Source organism: Electrophorus electricus, chromosome 12, assembly GCF_013358815.1.
Source record: "Electrophorus electricus isolate fEleEle1 chromosome 12, fEleEle1.pri, whole genome shotgun sequence".
NCBI lineage: Eukaryota > Metazoa > Chordata > Actinopteri > Gymnotiformes > Gymnotidae > Electrophorus > Electrophorus electricus.
The window spans coordinates 21,241,522-21,255,824 of record NC_049546.1 but is presented as its reverse complement, the minus strand read 5'-3'; the positions used below and the strand labels follow the sequence as shown (position 1 = coordinate 21,255,824).

At 44.8% G+C, this 14,303-nt stretch overlaps 1 protein-coding gene across 1 annotated transcript in view; it reads right to left on the bottom strand.

Moving 5' to 3' along the window:
- ablim3 (actin binding LIM protein family, member 3) overlaps window positions 1-14,303 on the bottom strand; it is a 46,429-nt gene that overhangs the window by 20,528 nt on the left and 11,598 nt on the right. Inside the window, 1 exon segment of the mRNA XM_035532275.1 lies at window positions 2,669-2,852. Within this exon segment, the coding sequence (XP_035388168.1) occupies window positions 2,669-2,852 (184 nt within the window).

Below are 14,303 nucleotides of genomic sequence, written 5' to 3'. Positions count from 1 at the left end.
TGTGTGTGATTACCTACCATACCTCCCCTCACATACTAACTGCCAACTGTCATGTCAGCACTTTCTTCATATTAAAAATGTATTGTTTACATATTTAATGGACACCACTTACTTCAACAGCAACCTCGATGCAACCAGCGTCTGAACACCTAATGAGCCCTGAACTCCATTAGCTGAGTAATACATGCACATCTGAACAAATGTTGGCACTTTAATAAAGACTACAGCATGCGCACCCGGCACAGCCTTGGAACGGCGTGAACTCAGGACTGGAAGTTGTCGGATGAGTAGTGGTACGGTTTCCGGAAGCACGAGTTCCGACTGGGAGAGCTTAGCACTGGACTCACGCTGCCTGCTCCAGCATGGCTGGGCTGATAAGTGTTCCAGGCTACTCCTGCCAAGCATGTCCATCCTTAGCGCCCTGTGGCAGCAGCTTAAAATAAAGCAATTCCGGCCCCTTCTGGCAAATGGCTTTTTCTCCTCGTCTACATTCATCAGATGCTAATTTTCTTCCATGTTTGCTAATGGGAGTAACGAGAAAGGGTGGGGGTTTGTGGGGGTGGACACACAATTTTGTGGAACTAATTTTCCTGCAGAATTGAGCTTAAAGCGCACACTCTAAGTACAATCGCAAGATAACAGGCTTGCTTTAGCGGCCTGAAATTGCTAGGGCCCAGGAAGAAGCGGACTGGTTTACAACTCTTTGAAGAAAATGTAAGAACATATAGATAGATAGGGTGAGAGAGACAGAGAGACTGAGCAAGAGAGAAAGAGAGAGAGAGAGAGAGAGTGTCATTTGATCCAGATTGTTATTTGAAAAGTGAGTTGGCCAAAGCCCCGCAAATAAACTTTAAATCTGAAGAGCAGAAGCTGTGGACGTAGCTCAGTATCCAGGCAGATCAGCTTGGCTTGCATCGTCCCCAGCAGGAAACGGCGGGTGCCGTAGAGATGATCTGAGTAATGGTGCTCAGGTGCCAGGCTGGCCTCTCTCTCCAGCCTGGCACCTCCGAGAAGTCCCCACATTCTCCCCAGGTGGCAGGCCGACTACAGCGATGGGGAAGGGGAAGCTCATGGGAAGGGCGAGCGTGAGTATTCCACCACCTTCCAACCCTCAACGCTCCTCAACAACAGTTCATCTTTCCCGCTCTTTTTCTTCATGTCCGTGTGTCTCTGTCCTCTTGTCTGGGTGTCTCTGTCTCCCTGTCTGCATGTCTCTGTCTCCCTGTCTGCATGTCTCTGTCTTCCTGTCTGCATGTCTCTGTCTCCCTGTCTGCATGTCTCTGTCTTCCTGTCTGCATGTCTCTGTCTTCCTGTCTCCATGTCTGTCTCCCTGTCTGCATGTCTCTGTCTTCCTGTCTGTCTCCCTGTCTGCATGTCTCTGTCTCCGTCTGCATGTCTCTGTCTTCCTGTCTGCATGTCTCTGTCTCCCTGTCTGCATGTCTCTGTCTTCCTGTCTCCGTGTCTCTGTCTCCGTCTGCATGTCTCTGTCTTCCTGTCTCCGTGTCTCTGTCTTCCTGTCTGCATGTCTCTGTCTCCCTGTCTGCATGTCTCTGTCTCCCTGTCTCCGTGTCTCTGTCTCCCTGTCTGCGTGTCTCTGTCTTCCTGTCTCCGTGTCTCTGTCTCCCTGTCTGCATGTCTCTGTCTCCCTGTCTGCATGTCTCTGTCTCCCTGTCTGCGTGTCTCTGTCTTCCTGTCTGCGTGTCTCTGTCTCCCTGTCCGGGTGTCTCTGTCCTCTTGTCCGGGTGTCTCTGTTGACTACTCAACACCAGTAATGGTTTCTCTCCTTCACTTACTTTGCCATCCAATCTTCCACATTGCTGTCGAGGCTTCTGGTGTGTTTTTCTACTCTTGCAGAATGCGTGACAGTTCTATATTCAGACCCACGTGTGTGTGTGTGTGTGTGTGTGTGTGTGTGCATATCTATCTCTGTGGGTAACACAGGAGCATGGACCAACCCACTGACAGTAAAAGAAACCTAAAATCTCCTAATCCACTCCACTGTCCCACTTTCAGAACCCACAGAGCGACAGAAAGTGTTTTTCCTCTGCTGTTCTCTACACGAGCTCCATCACGTCTCCCTCAGTCCACGTGTTCCTGGAGGACAGAACCCTTTTAACCCCAAACAGAGCAGAACATCAAACACCACATCCCTTCTGCTTTCCGGGTTCAAGTTCATAAACAGAAGAGAGGCTCACTTGCTAGTGCCTAAAGGGCTCAGCGATCTACAGGGTAACGAGTGTCAGTCCCCGGCTGCATTCAGTGATCACTGAGGGCCACAACAGCCGGCAGCAACACAACCTTTGACCTTTCGCTTTCAGTTTGGTCTTAATGATTAATGGTTCTTTCGCCTAATTTGATGTACTTTTTGGATGAATGACACATAGACACACTTCTACCGTGTAAAGAGGTGAAGTGGTAGAAAAGACCATCAGATCAGAAAATAAATATTATAAAATAAATGAATTGAGAAAAAAGCTTTGATCGTTCCGAACGTTACAACATTATTATCATGTTTCTGCATTTTATTTCCATGCAGCTACATGGCACAGCAGAGATCGATCCTAACACACTGAGCTGCCGTAAAACCTTACACGGATGTATCACAGGAAGAAACCGATTCTTTTTGGCGCAGGGCTTTCCCCTGGTAGGCCGTGGCGGGAACCCCCACCTGCAGACGGAGCAAACGAAGCACTTTGGGTGGTAGGCGCGGCCGAGTGCGGACACCACCTCCCCCGAGATGAAGTCGCCGCAGCTGTCGCAGCGGGTGCCGTAGAGGCGCTGGTAGTCTGCCGTGCAGATGTACTCTCCGCTCTTCTGGAAGAATCCGGAAGAGGCCAGGTCACAGCCGCACACTGCGGAGGGAAGGGCAGAAGGAGGCGTGAGTTACAGCTTGACAGTCCTGCGGGTCCGCACAGAGATCAACTCCTCCGGGGACGCCCAAAGGAGCGCCCATCGTGCGCCCCGGGTCATTTGAAACGGATCACGCTCGTCTAGTGTGGGGGGAGGGTTTGGTCTTTCGCTCTAGCGCAAACGATAAACACATGCAGAAGCAGTTATGGATTATAAGGGTCTCTGTTCCCTCTGTGCGCCAAGCAAGATAAGAGTTGCTGTGTAAGCTTGGGGGGTGGGGGGGTTTATTTTTCCTCATTTGGTGAATTTTGGGAGATGGAATGGTAATCTGGGAATGGGAGAACCTGCAAGTAAAGAAAAATGAGTGAATGAAATGAGTGTTACTACAGTAATAGTCCATTACTACAGTAATACTCCATTTTTGAGTATTCACACTTTACCTGGTTGTGTATGCTTTGGAGACTGGCATTTAACGTTAAAATTAATCTTAATCATTCAATAAATGGCTAAGTGTTACATCATTGATGAAGTTACAACATAATGGCAGCCATTATCTATTTTGCTCTGTTAAACCTACAAATATTACATTTATCTTAATTATTTGATAAACATCCAGCAAACAGAATCACAGTGATATTGTGCAAAATTCGGCTTGATTTAACTGGCAACAACAGCATACAGGAAGTGAAAGCAGAGCTGCCTCCATTACCGTGATGGGGAGTGCGTGTGATGTTAATGAGGCTGACCACGCTTCCTGCTGAGAGCTTCCCAACATTTTCCACACATGGCCGAGTGTTTGTGACGAGCCTTACTCGGAAGCACATATTAGTCAGTTTTGTGGAAAACGCACATGCAGACTGCACACTTTCTCTCCTGCCGTTAATGACGTTCTTAAGGCATGGAAGCATAACTATTCAGAGCTGACACAACACGGTCTCTGTGAAAAGGTCGTAGGTGATGCACTGCTCAACTAGGGAATCGAGTTATCAACCCCTGTACTAACCCTAGCGGCCTCCAAGACACACGGACATGCACGGGCACTGTGATAGTGCTCTGTATCTCCAGGCAGGGCAGGTAAGGCTATCTGTGAAGAAGGCCTGAGGCTAATTCAGCTGTACGCACCAGCAGTAATGACAGAGGTGACTTCTGAGCAAACACAACCTGTGGACGTAATCGACTTTTCAACGTGACCCGAACAAGTGAACTGTTAGATTGTCAAATTAGCTCACAAAAACCAACCATCTGCTCTCGCTGGGCTTCCCGACAAGACGAGGTGGGAAACGGATGTCACGGGTGCACACGTGTAAAGTCCGCAGTGAACAAAACAGATCAGATCTGACTGGCTCGGTACAGTTGTGGGCTACATTAATGAGAGAGAGAGAGAGATGGGGTGGGTGGGGGTGAAGCAATAGAAAGCAATAGAAAGTGATTCTGCCAGTCAGCCAATGCCTGCTTATTGGATAATATTTTACATTACGTGCACTAGAGGGGATTTCGTTTATATTTAAATATAATGTAAAATGTAATTATATTTTAGTGATTGTGATGTTGACCAACTGCCGTTTTATCTAAAAATGGCCTTGATGCAGCACAAATCATGAATCTCTATACAAAATATATCACTGATCATCTTCAAGTATGCCAAGTACTGGAATAGGTATTAAAACACAAAAGAGCAGTGTGTGAAAATCCCAATTCCTGTTATAATCACTTAGCAATGGAGTAAACTGGCATTGCTGGGACACACCTGGAATGGTCAGTGTGTGAAAACAGATCCTGATCCTGAATGCTCGCCCTCTCGCCGTAGACCCATAACTCTCCTCCTCCGCTCCTCTGAGCAGGTGTCTCAAGCCCAGTGTCACAGACACAGGCAGGGCTCACGTCTAGCATCCGTCACTGCCGCAACGACGGCTTCTCTTTGCTCCGAGAACTGGGCATGATTGCCGTTTGAAAAACGTGTCGGCGTAAATCATTAATTTAAAGCCGGCTACACGTGCGACTCGTTTTGGTGTCACCGAAGATATTGTAGAGGAAGGTTATGTTGACGCGACGCAAGGTTTTCACCTGCGAAGCTCAAACAGCCCATTAGCGGCAATAAAAGCAAATTACACAAGATGGCATGAGATGAAATCCTTCCTGCTTTTTCAGAACGACAACAGGAGGGAGACTATCATTATAGATGATTAAAACCAACCAAAAGTGCATAAAAGGAAGACAGATATGTTTCTGTACATCTCACTCCCATCTCTGTAGCCCCTGACTTTGGTATTTAAATGTGTAGTTGAAAGACAATAACAAACACATGATTAGATTTATAGCTAAATTAGCCAGAATGATGCTCAAATCACAGGAAAAACAAAACCCAGGAATGTTAATATTGTTCATTTTCGCTGAACTTGTAAAAATGCAAGCTAACTCTGCGCAGTTCAGTGAGCGCTTTCAGCCATCCCTGTGTGGTCGTGAGATGTTCAGGCCGACAGGAGCATCAAGTCAGTGCTTCACACGAGCCTCCATCTTCAGGAGAGCACGTCTCACAGGCGCTCCGCTTGTCTCCTTTTCCTGTCACGGTTTTTTGCCACTCGGCTCACCGCTCGGTCTCTTTCGTGAAACCTCATTCTCGTCGAATCTCACTCACGTCTCACTCCTTCGCTCAAACGTGTCACGCCTTTCTTATGAAAGAGTAGCAAGGGATGCTGGGAATGGAACAGGATGATGGGATGGGGGTAGCAGAGAGGACGCCGTTTTCCCACACCCACTTGATTCCAGGTGAGGTCTGGCATTGCTGATGCGAACCTTATAACAATAACAGTGTATTGAGAGTAAGACTGAAGACCAATCAGCACACCTCTCCCAAACAACCCTCCAGACCCTGAGGGCTCAGGACAAGGGTGTTGAGGAACTGGGTTTTTTCAGTCTAATGTTGCTCTTACTAAATTATTTAAGCATCTTCTTGATGAACAGACTGTTCCTTAGTCAAGGAAATTATCCACAATTATATCACTACGTAAAAAGGCCGCAGGCTAACAATGACATAATTCTGGATCATTTGCACTGACCAGTATTTTGTGTGCATTGGCAGTGTTATAGTGAACTGTCTATCTATCTGTCTGTCTGTCTGTGTTTGTCTGTCTGTCTGTCTATCTATCTATCTATCTATCTATCTATCTATCTATCTATCTATCTATCTATCTATCTATCTATCTAATAACAAAATCATTGGTCATTTAAAGTGTGCATGTCAGCACAGAGATTTGAAGTGGAGGTTGTCTGAACAATTTAGGAGTAAACGCAAGACACGGCGGACGGTGCAGCCTGTCACGTCTGAAGAAGTCTGAAGGAACACATGGCGTCCTGCACAACACCGAGATGCTGCGTCTGTTCGACATCGACTCGGTTCAGATTTACTGATGTTTGCTTAAGCGCGTGACACACTCACACTTCTCTGGGGCTAATTTAATCCAGACTGGGTTATGTGACTGAGAACTATCCACTGTGCAGTAATAAAAGATCGATGGTGTTTTTATGAGCAACGGTGTCACATAACCGTAGAACCGGGACAGTAAATTTGATGTACCATATGGGATGAGACAGGCCTAGTGATATGCTAACAGAATATGTTATCTGCAGAGAAGAGAGGGGGTTCATGCTGGTGTTCGGGTAAGACTGCGCACAGGACTGTGCACCCTTTATGGCAGAGAATGACCTGGTGGCTTCTCCCTCACACTAGCCTCAGAAAGGGCACGGCAACAGACGTGATAACCGCACTGCAAACGGAGACGATGACTGACTGCATGAGCCAGACACGTTCGTGGAGCACAATCTCACAGCCCGCAGAAAGCCACCGAACAGGGACTTTCATAAAAGTCACTGCAACCTTTGGTAATATGATCACACGTGCAAGAGAAGCACAGCTGCTGCAGCTGTGTGTATGTGTTCTTGTGCGTGTGTGCACGTGTGCGTGCACATGTGCGTGTGTGTGTGTGTTCGTGCGTTTGTGCATTTGTGTGTGTGTGTCTGTGAGATTCCATGCCAACCACATTTTACAAACCACAAAACAATGGCACAGCATTTCAAATGATCCAGCTGGGCTGAGCCCCAGAATGCTCCAGAAAGCTTCAGAGCAAATCACATTCAGGGATTAATTGAGGAAAGAGAGAAGAGCCAATCCCCTCATCTCAGGAACATTTCATCCCAGCAAACTCAGAGAGGCCTAACAATGTTCCTCTCCCTACAGATGACTGGCCTTAACAAGCAAAAATACACGGAATATTCTGAACAAATTACAACATTCAGACATTCAACATTCAAAATGCTGTTTTATTTCAGTTTGGGTTGCTGCAGTTGTCAGATAACATATAAACACTGAGAATCATCAGCGTTGTACATTTTCTTGCTGCCTCAGCTAGTAGTGGCCTGCTTAGCATCACTGTGCTTTCTTCCTGCCGTCTCTGCAGAAAAGACAAACACCTTCTGCACGTTAGCACGGCGCTCTCCGAGCAGCTGTGGTTAGCCAGCCGCTGAGCTGTGGCTCATCCTGTCCCCGCTCCCTGGCCCTCGTCCGGCTGTTATGAGAAGGACTGTTTCAGAGAGCACGACTCAGTCCCCGGTACCTTCTGATTGCATTCATTAGAGCAGATAATTCAAGTTCCGATGGTTGGAATATATGTGCCTCTACCAAGAGCAAATGTTCACAGTGCTTCACTGAAACGCTACTGATGCTAGGCCAAGGGGCAGAACTTTTTCTTGTTCACTTCCTGTACCATTCGGTCACGATGAGGAGGGCCCTGCATTTGAGCTAGAGGTGGCACGTTGGTGCCATGACCCGAAACAAAACCTGTCAGTCCCGCTGTGCAGGAAAGGAAGGCAAACAACAAGAACGCAGACTTGAAGATCACGCTTGGTGTCTGCTGTAGAGGCAGTGATACCTTTAGATGTAAGCCTCTGTAAACATTCAGAGACTGTGATGTATATATGAATTAAAATAAACTATACAGAATTAGACCTTTCAGTCAGAGAAGTTTGAATCCTATGACACCAGGCACACTGTGTGACGTGTGCAATTAGTAAAAATAGATTTTTCTTCAATACCTTTTTTAGGTGGCAAATAAAGTGTCGAGTCGTGAACGAGTTTTGACCCTCAATAATACACATGCATTTCAATCTTCATAAAACATAAAAAGGAGCAGAAAAAAATGCACTTTATGCATTTGGTGTTTAGCTAATGCACTTCTCATTGAGCAACGTGGACCGAAGGAAACCGTTAATTCTCACTTTAAATGCAGCAATTAATGAAAAAAATAAAATAAAACCCATTTCTGCAATGATACCAGCATTTATGAACAGCAGACCATTGGCTGAACGAGTGTTGGGGAGGGACGACCTCTTCCACAGTTGCCATAGGAAACCTGAACCTTCCACAGTTGCCCTAGAGACAGCAGGGTCCCTTACAAAAGCCCGAGATACTGGATTGGTTATTTGTGTGTTTATCAGTAATTTGGTGTCACATAGAACTTTGCAACAGAAATAAATGATTATGAGTCAAAAAATGCAAATCGTTTGCCTGCTACCAATAACGGGCTGACGGGCTACTGAACCTGTCCACAAATCTTTGTAAGTGATGTTTTTAATGGTTGCAATATGTATGTGTGTGTGTGTGTGTGTGTGTGTGTGTGTGTGTGTGTGTGTGTGTGTGTGTGTGTTCTGACTGGTGCGGATCTGGTAGCAGACTTGGTCTGTGAAAAAAAAAGCTTACAGTGCTTTGCTCTGTCTTCAATCAAGACCATATGTTGGCAAGATCTGCCTCTTTTTGAGTGCATACAAACATCGTATTACAAGTCACAGGGACTTGATTGATCCAAACAGATCCATTGTGCACAATCTGTGTACAAGCATATCAAACCCAAACATTAACATGCAAAGAAGCCCAAAAAGACAAACAACCAAAATACACATGATATATCACAATAATAATATACGGAAATAGGCAATCTATTTTACAGTTTCATGAAACAATATATTTGTATAAATATATAAATAAAATTTAAAAACCATAAACAAGTGTCTTCAAGTAGTGCTGCAACATCTACCTGATAAAATCACACAGGGGCCTATGTGGGCTATAGTGACTCTCTCTCTCTCTCTGTGAAACAGTGTGTGTGTGTGTGTGTGTGTGTGTGTGTGTGTGTGTGTGCGTGTGTGTGTGTGTGAGACTCATGCTCTCAATTCAAAGGTGCGTTATTGGCATGGTGCATTATGACAAATATTCACACTTGTATTGCTAAAGCTTGGATGAAGAAATTAACATGGTAATTTTATTTCAGTTGTTTTGTAATTTGCTTGATTCTGATTGAGTTTGTTATGTTCTGGTCCTGAACAATATGAGTAGGTGTTGCTGTGTTGTAAATGTTGCTGTGTTGTAAATGTGTAAATGTGTTAGTGTGTGCTATTGTAGTGTTATTGTAGTGTTAGTGTATAGTGTTAGTGTGTGTTATGTAGTGTTAGTGTGTAGTGTTACTATGAGTGGGGGTCGCTGTGTTGTAAATGCGTTAGTGTTTGTTGATGTAGTGTTAGTGTGTGTTAGTGTAGTGTTAGTGTGTTATTATTAATGAGATCTGCCTAATTCTGCCCTGCATGCACCTTTTAAATAATTTTACTGAATAGTTTTACTGAAAAAATAGTTTTTACCGGGACTCAATTGGATGTTTGTCCCATTTACTGAGTTCCAGATTTGTAAGCAGACCCAACACCTCACAGCCATACAGGGCAATCAGTTCAATTACAGATTCAAATATTTTTAGCCAAATTTGCATTGGAATTTCTACTGATATGTGTTGTTTTATGGCATCTCTCTCTCTCTCTCTCTCTCTCTCTCTCTCTCTCTCTCTCTCTCTCTCTATCAAGGCGTCTGCATCTTAGCACTGGGGCCATTAAAATACTGCTGATTAGTTACAGCAGGGGGTATGACTGATTTGGCATTAATCAGCTGCCAAAAGACGCAATTAACATTCCCTTCTGCAGGGCTTCCTTGAACAAAAGCCCCACCATAGCCCTCCCTCTGTAACCGCCTCTACCTCCCATAACTACCCTTCTCCCCCATTACTATCCCTCCACACTCTATTATTACCACCCTACCCTTAGATCTCCATCTTTTCTTTCAACAATTGGCACAATTAGTTTTTAGTGCCTTTATAAGCGTATCTCTCTCCAAACAAGTGAGGCGAGGCTGTCAGAGCCACATCTCTCTCTCTCTCTCTCTCTCTCTCTCTCTCTCTCTCTCTCTCTCTCTCTCTCTCTCTCTCTCTCTCTCTCTCTCTCTCTCTGATCCAGATGGTGTTGCTCGGTAGGGCATTTGGTCTAAGCATCAGTCTTTCCCTTCATGCTGCTGTGGGAGCTACACATTCTTGCGCTCCTACTGAAATGATAAGGATGCTCGCCCGACATATTTGTGACGTTTGCTTCTCCATTGTCGTGCTAAGTGGCTTTAAACAGCAGAAGTGGAAGTTAAAAAGTATTTGGGCAAAAAAAAGTGTATGGGCCTGATGAAAAGTCACAAACACCCATTTAACTGCCATTAAATCACCATTGAACCACCATGTAACTACTATTTAACCACCATTGAACTACCATTGAACCACCATTTAACTACCACTGAACTACAATTGAACTACCATTTGAAGACCAGTTTACCAGCAGTTTTATGACACTATGTATCTCCAACACCAAGTATTTGGACAGACAAATGATTTGTTCAGAACGGGAGTCACATTAATATTTCATTGCATATCTTTTGAATGCATTTACTTTCTGTACAGACATTAATCTGTCACAGGGAATCTTCTCTAATGCTCTACCATGTTGACACAGTGGCTGTCTAGTTGTGATAGATACACACTCCCGTTGGCTGGACTGATGGTGGACTGGATTTTCTCTTCCACTGGAAATCTCTTTGGTTGCCAAACAAAACTGCCATGCCATTCCCCTCCGTCTGTAACCCTCTCTACATCCCAAGGACCCTGGACTGTGATTACGACTCTGATTCTGAATTTGCCCCTAAAATCTCCCTCTTCTCAGTGTCCACGTCCGCCTTATAACGTTACAAGGTGAAGCATTTGTTTATGTCCTCACGTGTCCCTTTAGATTCAAAGTTTCATTGGTTCATTATATTCCTGTTTCACTTTTGTCCAAATGAATATTAGTTTTTTCTGTCCATAAGAGCCTGTTGCAGATAAAGCTTCGGCTCTGGCACTTGATTGCAGTTTCGGATTCATAGAGAACAAAATAAAGTCCACACAGCTACTGAGTGTGCTACTGTTCGAGCTATCGCAAGTCTAAAATGAGGGTGATGAGTTGGGCCAAATTTATGTATAAAGACAAATCTACCACAAAACAGCACGAGAAAGATTTTAATAACATAGCAAGGTTTCCTATGTTACTTCATGCCAGTATATTAGTCTACACCTGTATGACCTGATCCAGAATCCACTTTTTCATCTTGAATCCAATTAACTCACAAGAACCTCACACTCACCTGTGGGCTTTACATTGATAAAAATCACCCACCACAGTACGTTAACTGCCGAGACCAGTCGTCCCCTAATCCATCAGCTGCTGCTCGGGTTGCCAGATTTGGACAAGGCCATTTGCACTTCGAGTGGAAAATGAATATATAGCAAGAGCCAGTGACCCGACCCCGGTAGCCGACGTCGAGGTTCTCAGCCACACGACCGTCAGCGCCTGGCCCTCAGTCTGTGGTGCCCCTCCCCACTCCACTCTCACCACGCTGACGCTAACGAGCTACTCATCATCCGTTATTAAAGCGCTGTTCCCACCCAAGCCAAAGGACTGGCGGGGTGGGGGTGGAGAGAGAGACACACAGAATAACTGAGCAAATTAGATTCTCCAGGCTCTTACCTGACCTTCCACCGAGCCAATAGGTGCAGGGATCAGTGGACCCAGGGGACCAGAAAAAGAACGCACTTCTGAGAAGCAACAAGTCCACGTCATTTAAACACAACACAAGGATCAATGGTCCAAGCTTTCTAACCACAATATACATGAGAAGAAGAATAATTATTCTTTCCCTTTAAAAGCAGTAGGGATACATTGATACAATTAAGACCAGAATTGATTTCTCTCGTGCAGTGGTTTCTGTGATCGTGCGATAATGCAGTATTGTCAGTATACCTGTCCCTGTTTAAACTGTCAGTGTGATCTTGTTAACTCGCTGACCTTGCTAATGGTGCAGTCATTCCTGATTAAAACAACGAGGCAGAAGTCTGACTGATGGGTCTTTTTCTGCCCTACATCACAGCAGCACTTTGGTTCTGTGTTGCTTTTCTCAGTGTTTTTATTTTAACTCTGCGATCTGTTGGATGAAAACATCCTATAGATTATACAGGTGTTACAATATTTACTTTTCTGTCCAGTTGGAATGCGAGATTATCTCGACATAAAAATGACATGGAAGACCATGCAAATTATTAGAATATCATAAATGTATCCTTTTGAAAATCTCTCCCAGAATCTCATGCAGTGTTCATGCCCTGTAAAGCATCCTACAACCACTCCGGAATAACATCCTACTCCTGGCAGCGCGTGACTCCTTTCCCCAACGTCTCAGCACACGCAGAGGGAATTCTGCGTCTACCGCATCGACGCTACCGTGCTGTCAAGCCCTTCATCAGTGGGAGAATGTCTCCCCAGCAACCGCTGCATGTGCTTAATGATTGGACAAGCATGTGTTGCCATAGCTACTGGAAGCTCCCATCATGCTCCCTCTTCCTCCTCCACTACAGTACCAGACAGGAGAGGGGGAGAAAAATAAATGTTCTCTATATTTCTCCAAGAGATGTTCCTGTTTCCTTGCTGCCTCAGGTTATTACAATCACAGATAAAGATCGCGTTAGGTCCGCTCTACTCTCGGCTCGAGACGGGCCACTGGATGGAACACAGATTTTCAGTCATTATTGTTCTTTATCTACAGTTTTTAATCGCGTCTTTCTATGTCTCCGATTGAGATGCTGGGTTTCTAAGCCTGCGGGGCCCGTGTTCATGTGGAACGTGCAGCCAAGTAGATGCTAACGGCACTTGAAACGTCAGCATTCTCTAGTCACTCAAGAGTGCGCGGTCCGCAGATGTGAAACGCTGCCAGTGCACGATGCCAGCCAGGCCATATTCTCAGACGGATTTTATTTTCTCTCTTTTGACTGGCGTGTTGCGCTGATGTGTCAGTGTGGCGTGTGCGTCATGGTTCCCAGTGGCACGTGGTTGTCACAAAAGGGTTGCCTTACACAGCAAATTTACCCCCGAGCTTCTCTGAGAACCCTCCTCGGTTTTGGGCACCTTAACGAGCGCCCCTCTTCTTCTAATGAGTGTCTCACTTCACTGGACAAACTTAATCTGTAGAGGAAAAGCAAATGCCAGTGTGCTACCGAACTGAAGAAGACAAGGAGACAGTGAAATAGGGTATTTGTAACTTAAGTTCCTGAAAATTAAACAGCGCACTAGTCTAGTTCACTTCTCTAGAGAAGCTACTCTTTAGACAAGATGGGGGTAATATGTCACCTGATGGCTGATTTGATAGTCCTTTTATCTAGGAATACTACTTCAAAGGCATTTAGGACAATATTAGCTTGCGCAAAAGCACATGTATTCTGGGACACAGACAGAGTCTCCAGACACAAATATCAAGCCACTCAAATATCTAATGCTTTGGTTGAAACTTGGAGCAAAACCTCAGAATCAGAGAAGGAAATGTGGTTATTATGTCATTGGGATAGCATGACAGAATGTTTTCCGCCTGCAGAAACACAATCCAGGTTCATGCATAGGCAGACCACACGCTGAAACTGCAGGGTCTTACGTCCAACAAAAGAAAATACAAAGTACGTACTGGAACTGGAAATCATGGGAAGTTTTAAAATCTCACGATGTGCCGATTATTTTTGTACTTCAAAAGCAAAACCATGAGAAAAACCAGCATTCCCTGTATTGTCTAGTTCTAAAAGGGTCAAAGGTCGGAGTAAAGACAGGGCTTGTTTCGTAGGAAAACGAAAAACAAGTGAAAAGAAAACTCACCGGAAAAGTGCAGCATATATGACGTAATCCAGGGCCTGATTGCGTAGCGCAGAGAGTACGGTTTCATAAGACGCTGCCTTTTCTCACTGATCTTTAATTTGTCTTCGGCTCTAATACAGATACTTATTAGGGTTCATTTTCTCATCCTCCTTTTCTTATCATTTATGGTTCTAATTACACTTCTGTCTTAATTGCTTGCTTTTAAATGGTTTTAAATAGGAGGTTAATCACAGTGATTAATGTTCAAGTCTTTCAATGGCCAATGTGTGGAAAAAATTAGTTCAAATCCAGTACCTTAATCTGCTGGAAATAAGAGCTGGTAAAATAAAGGAGAGATAATTGTTGGATAAGAGAGAGAGAGAGAAAGAGAGAGAGAG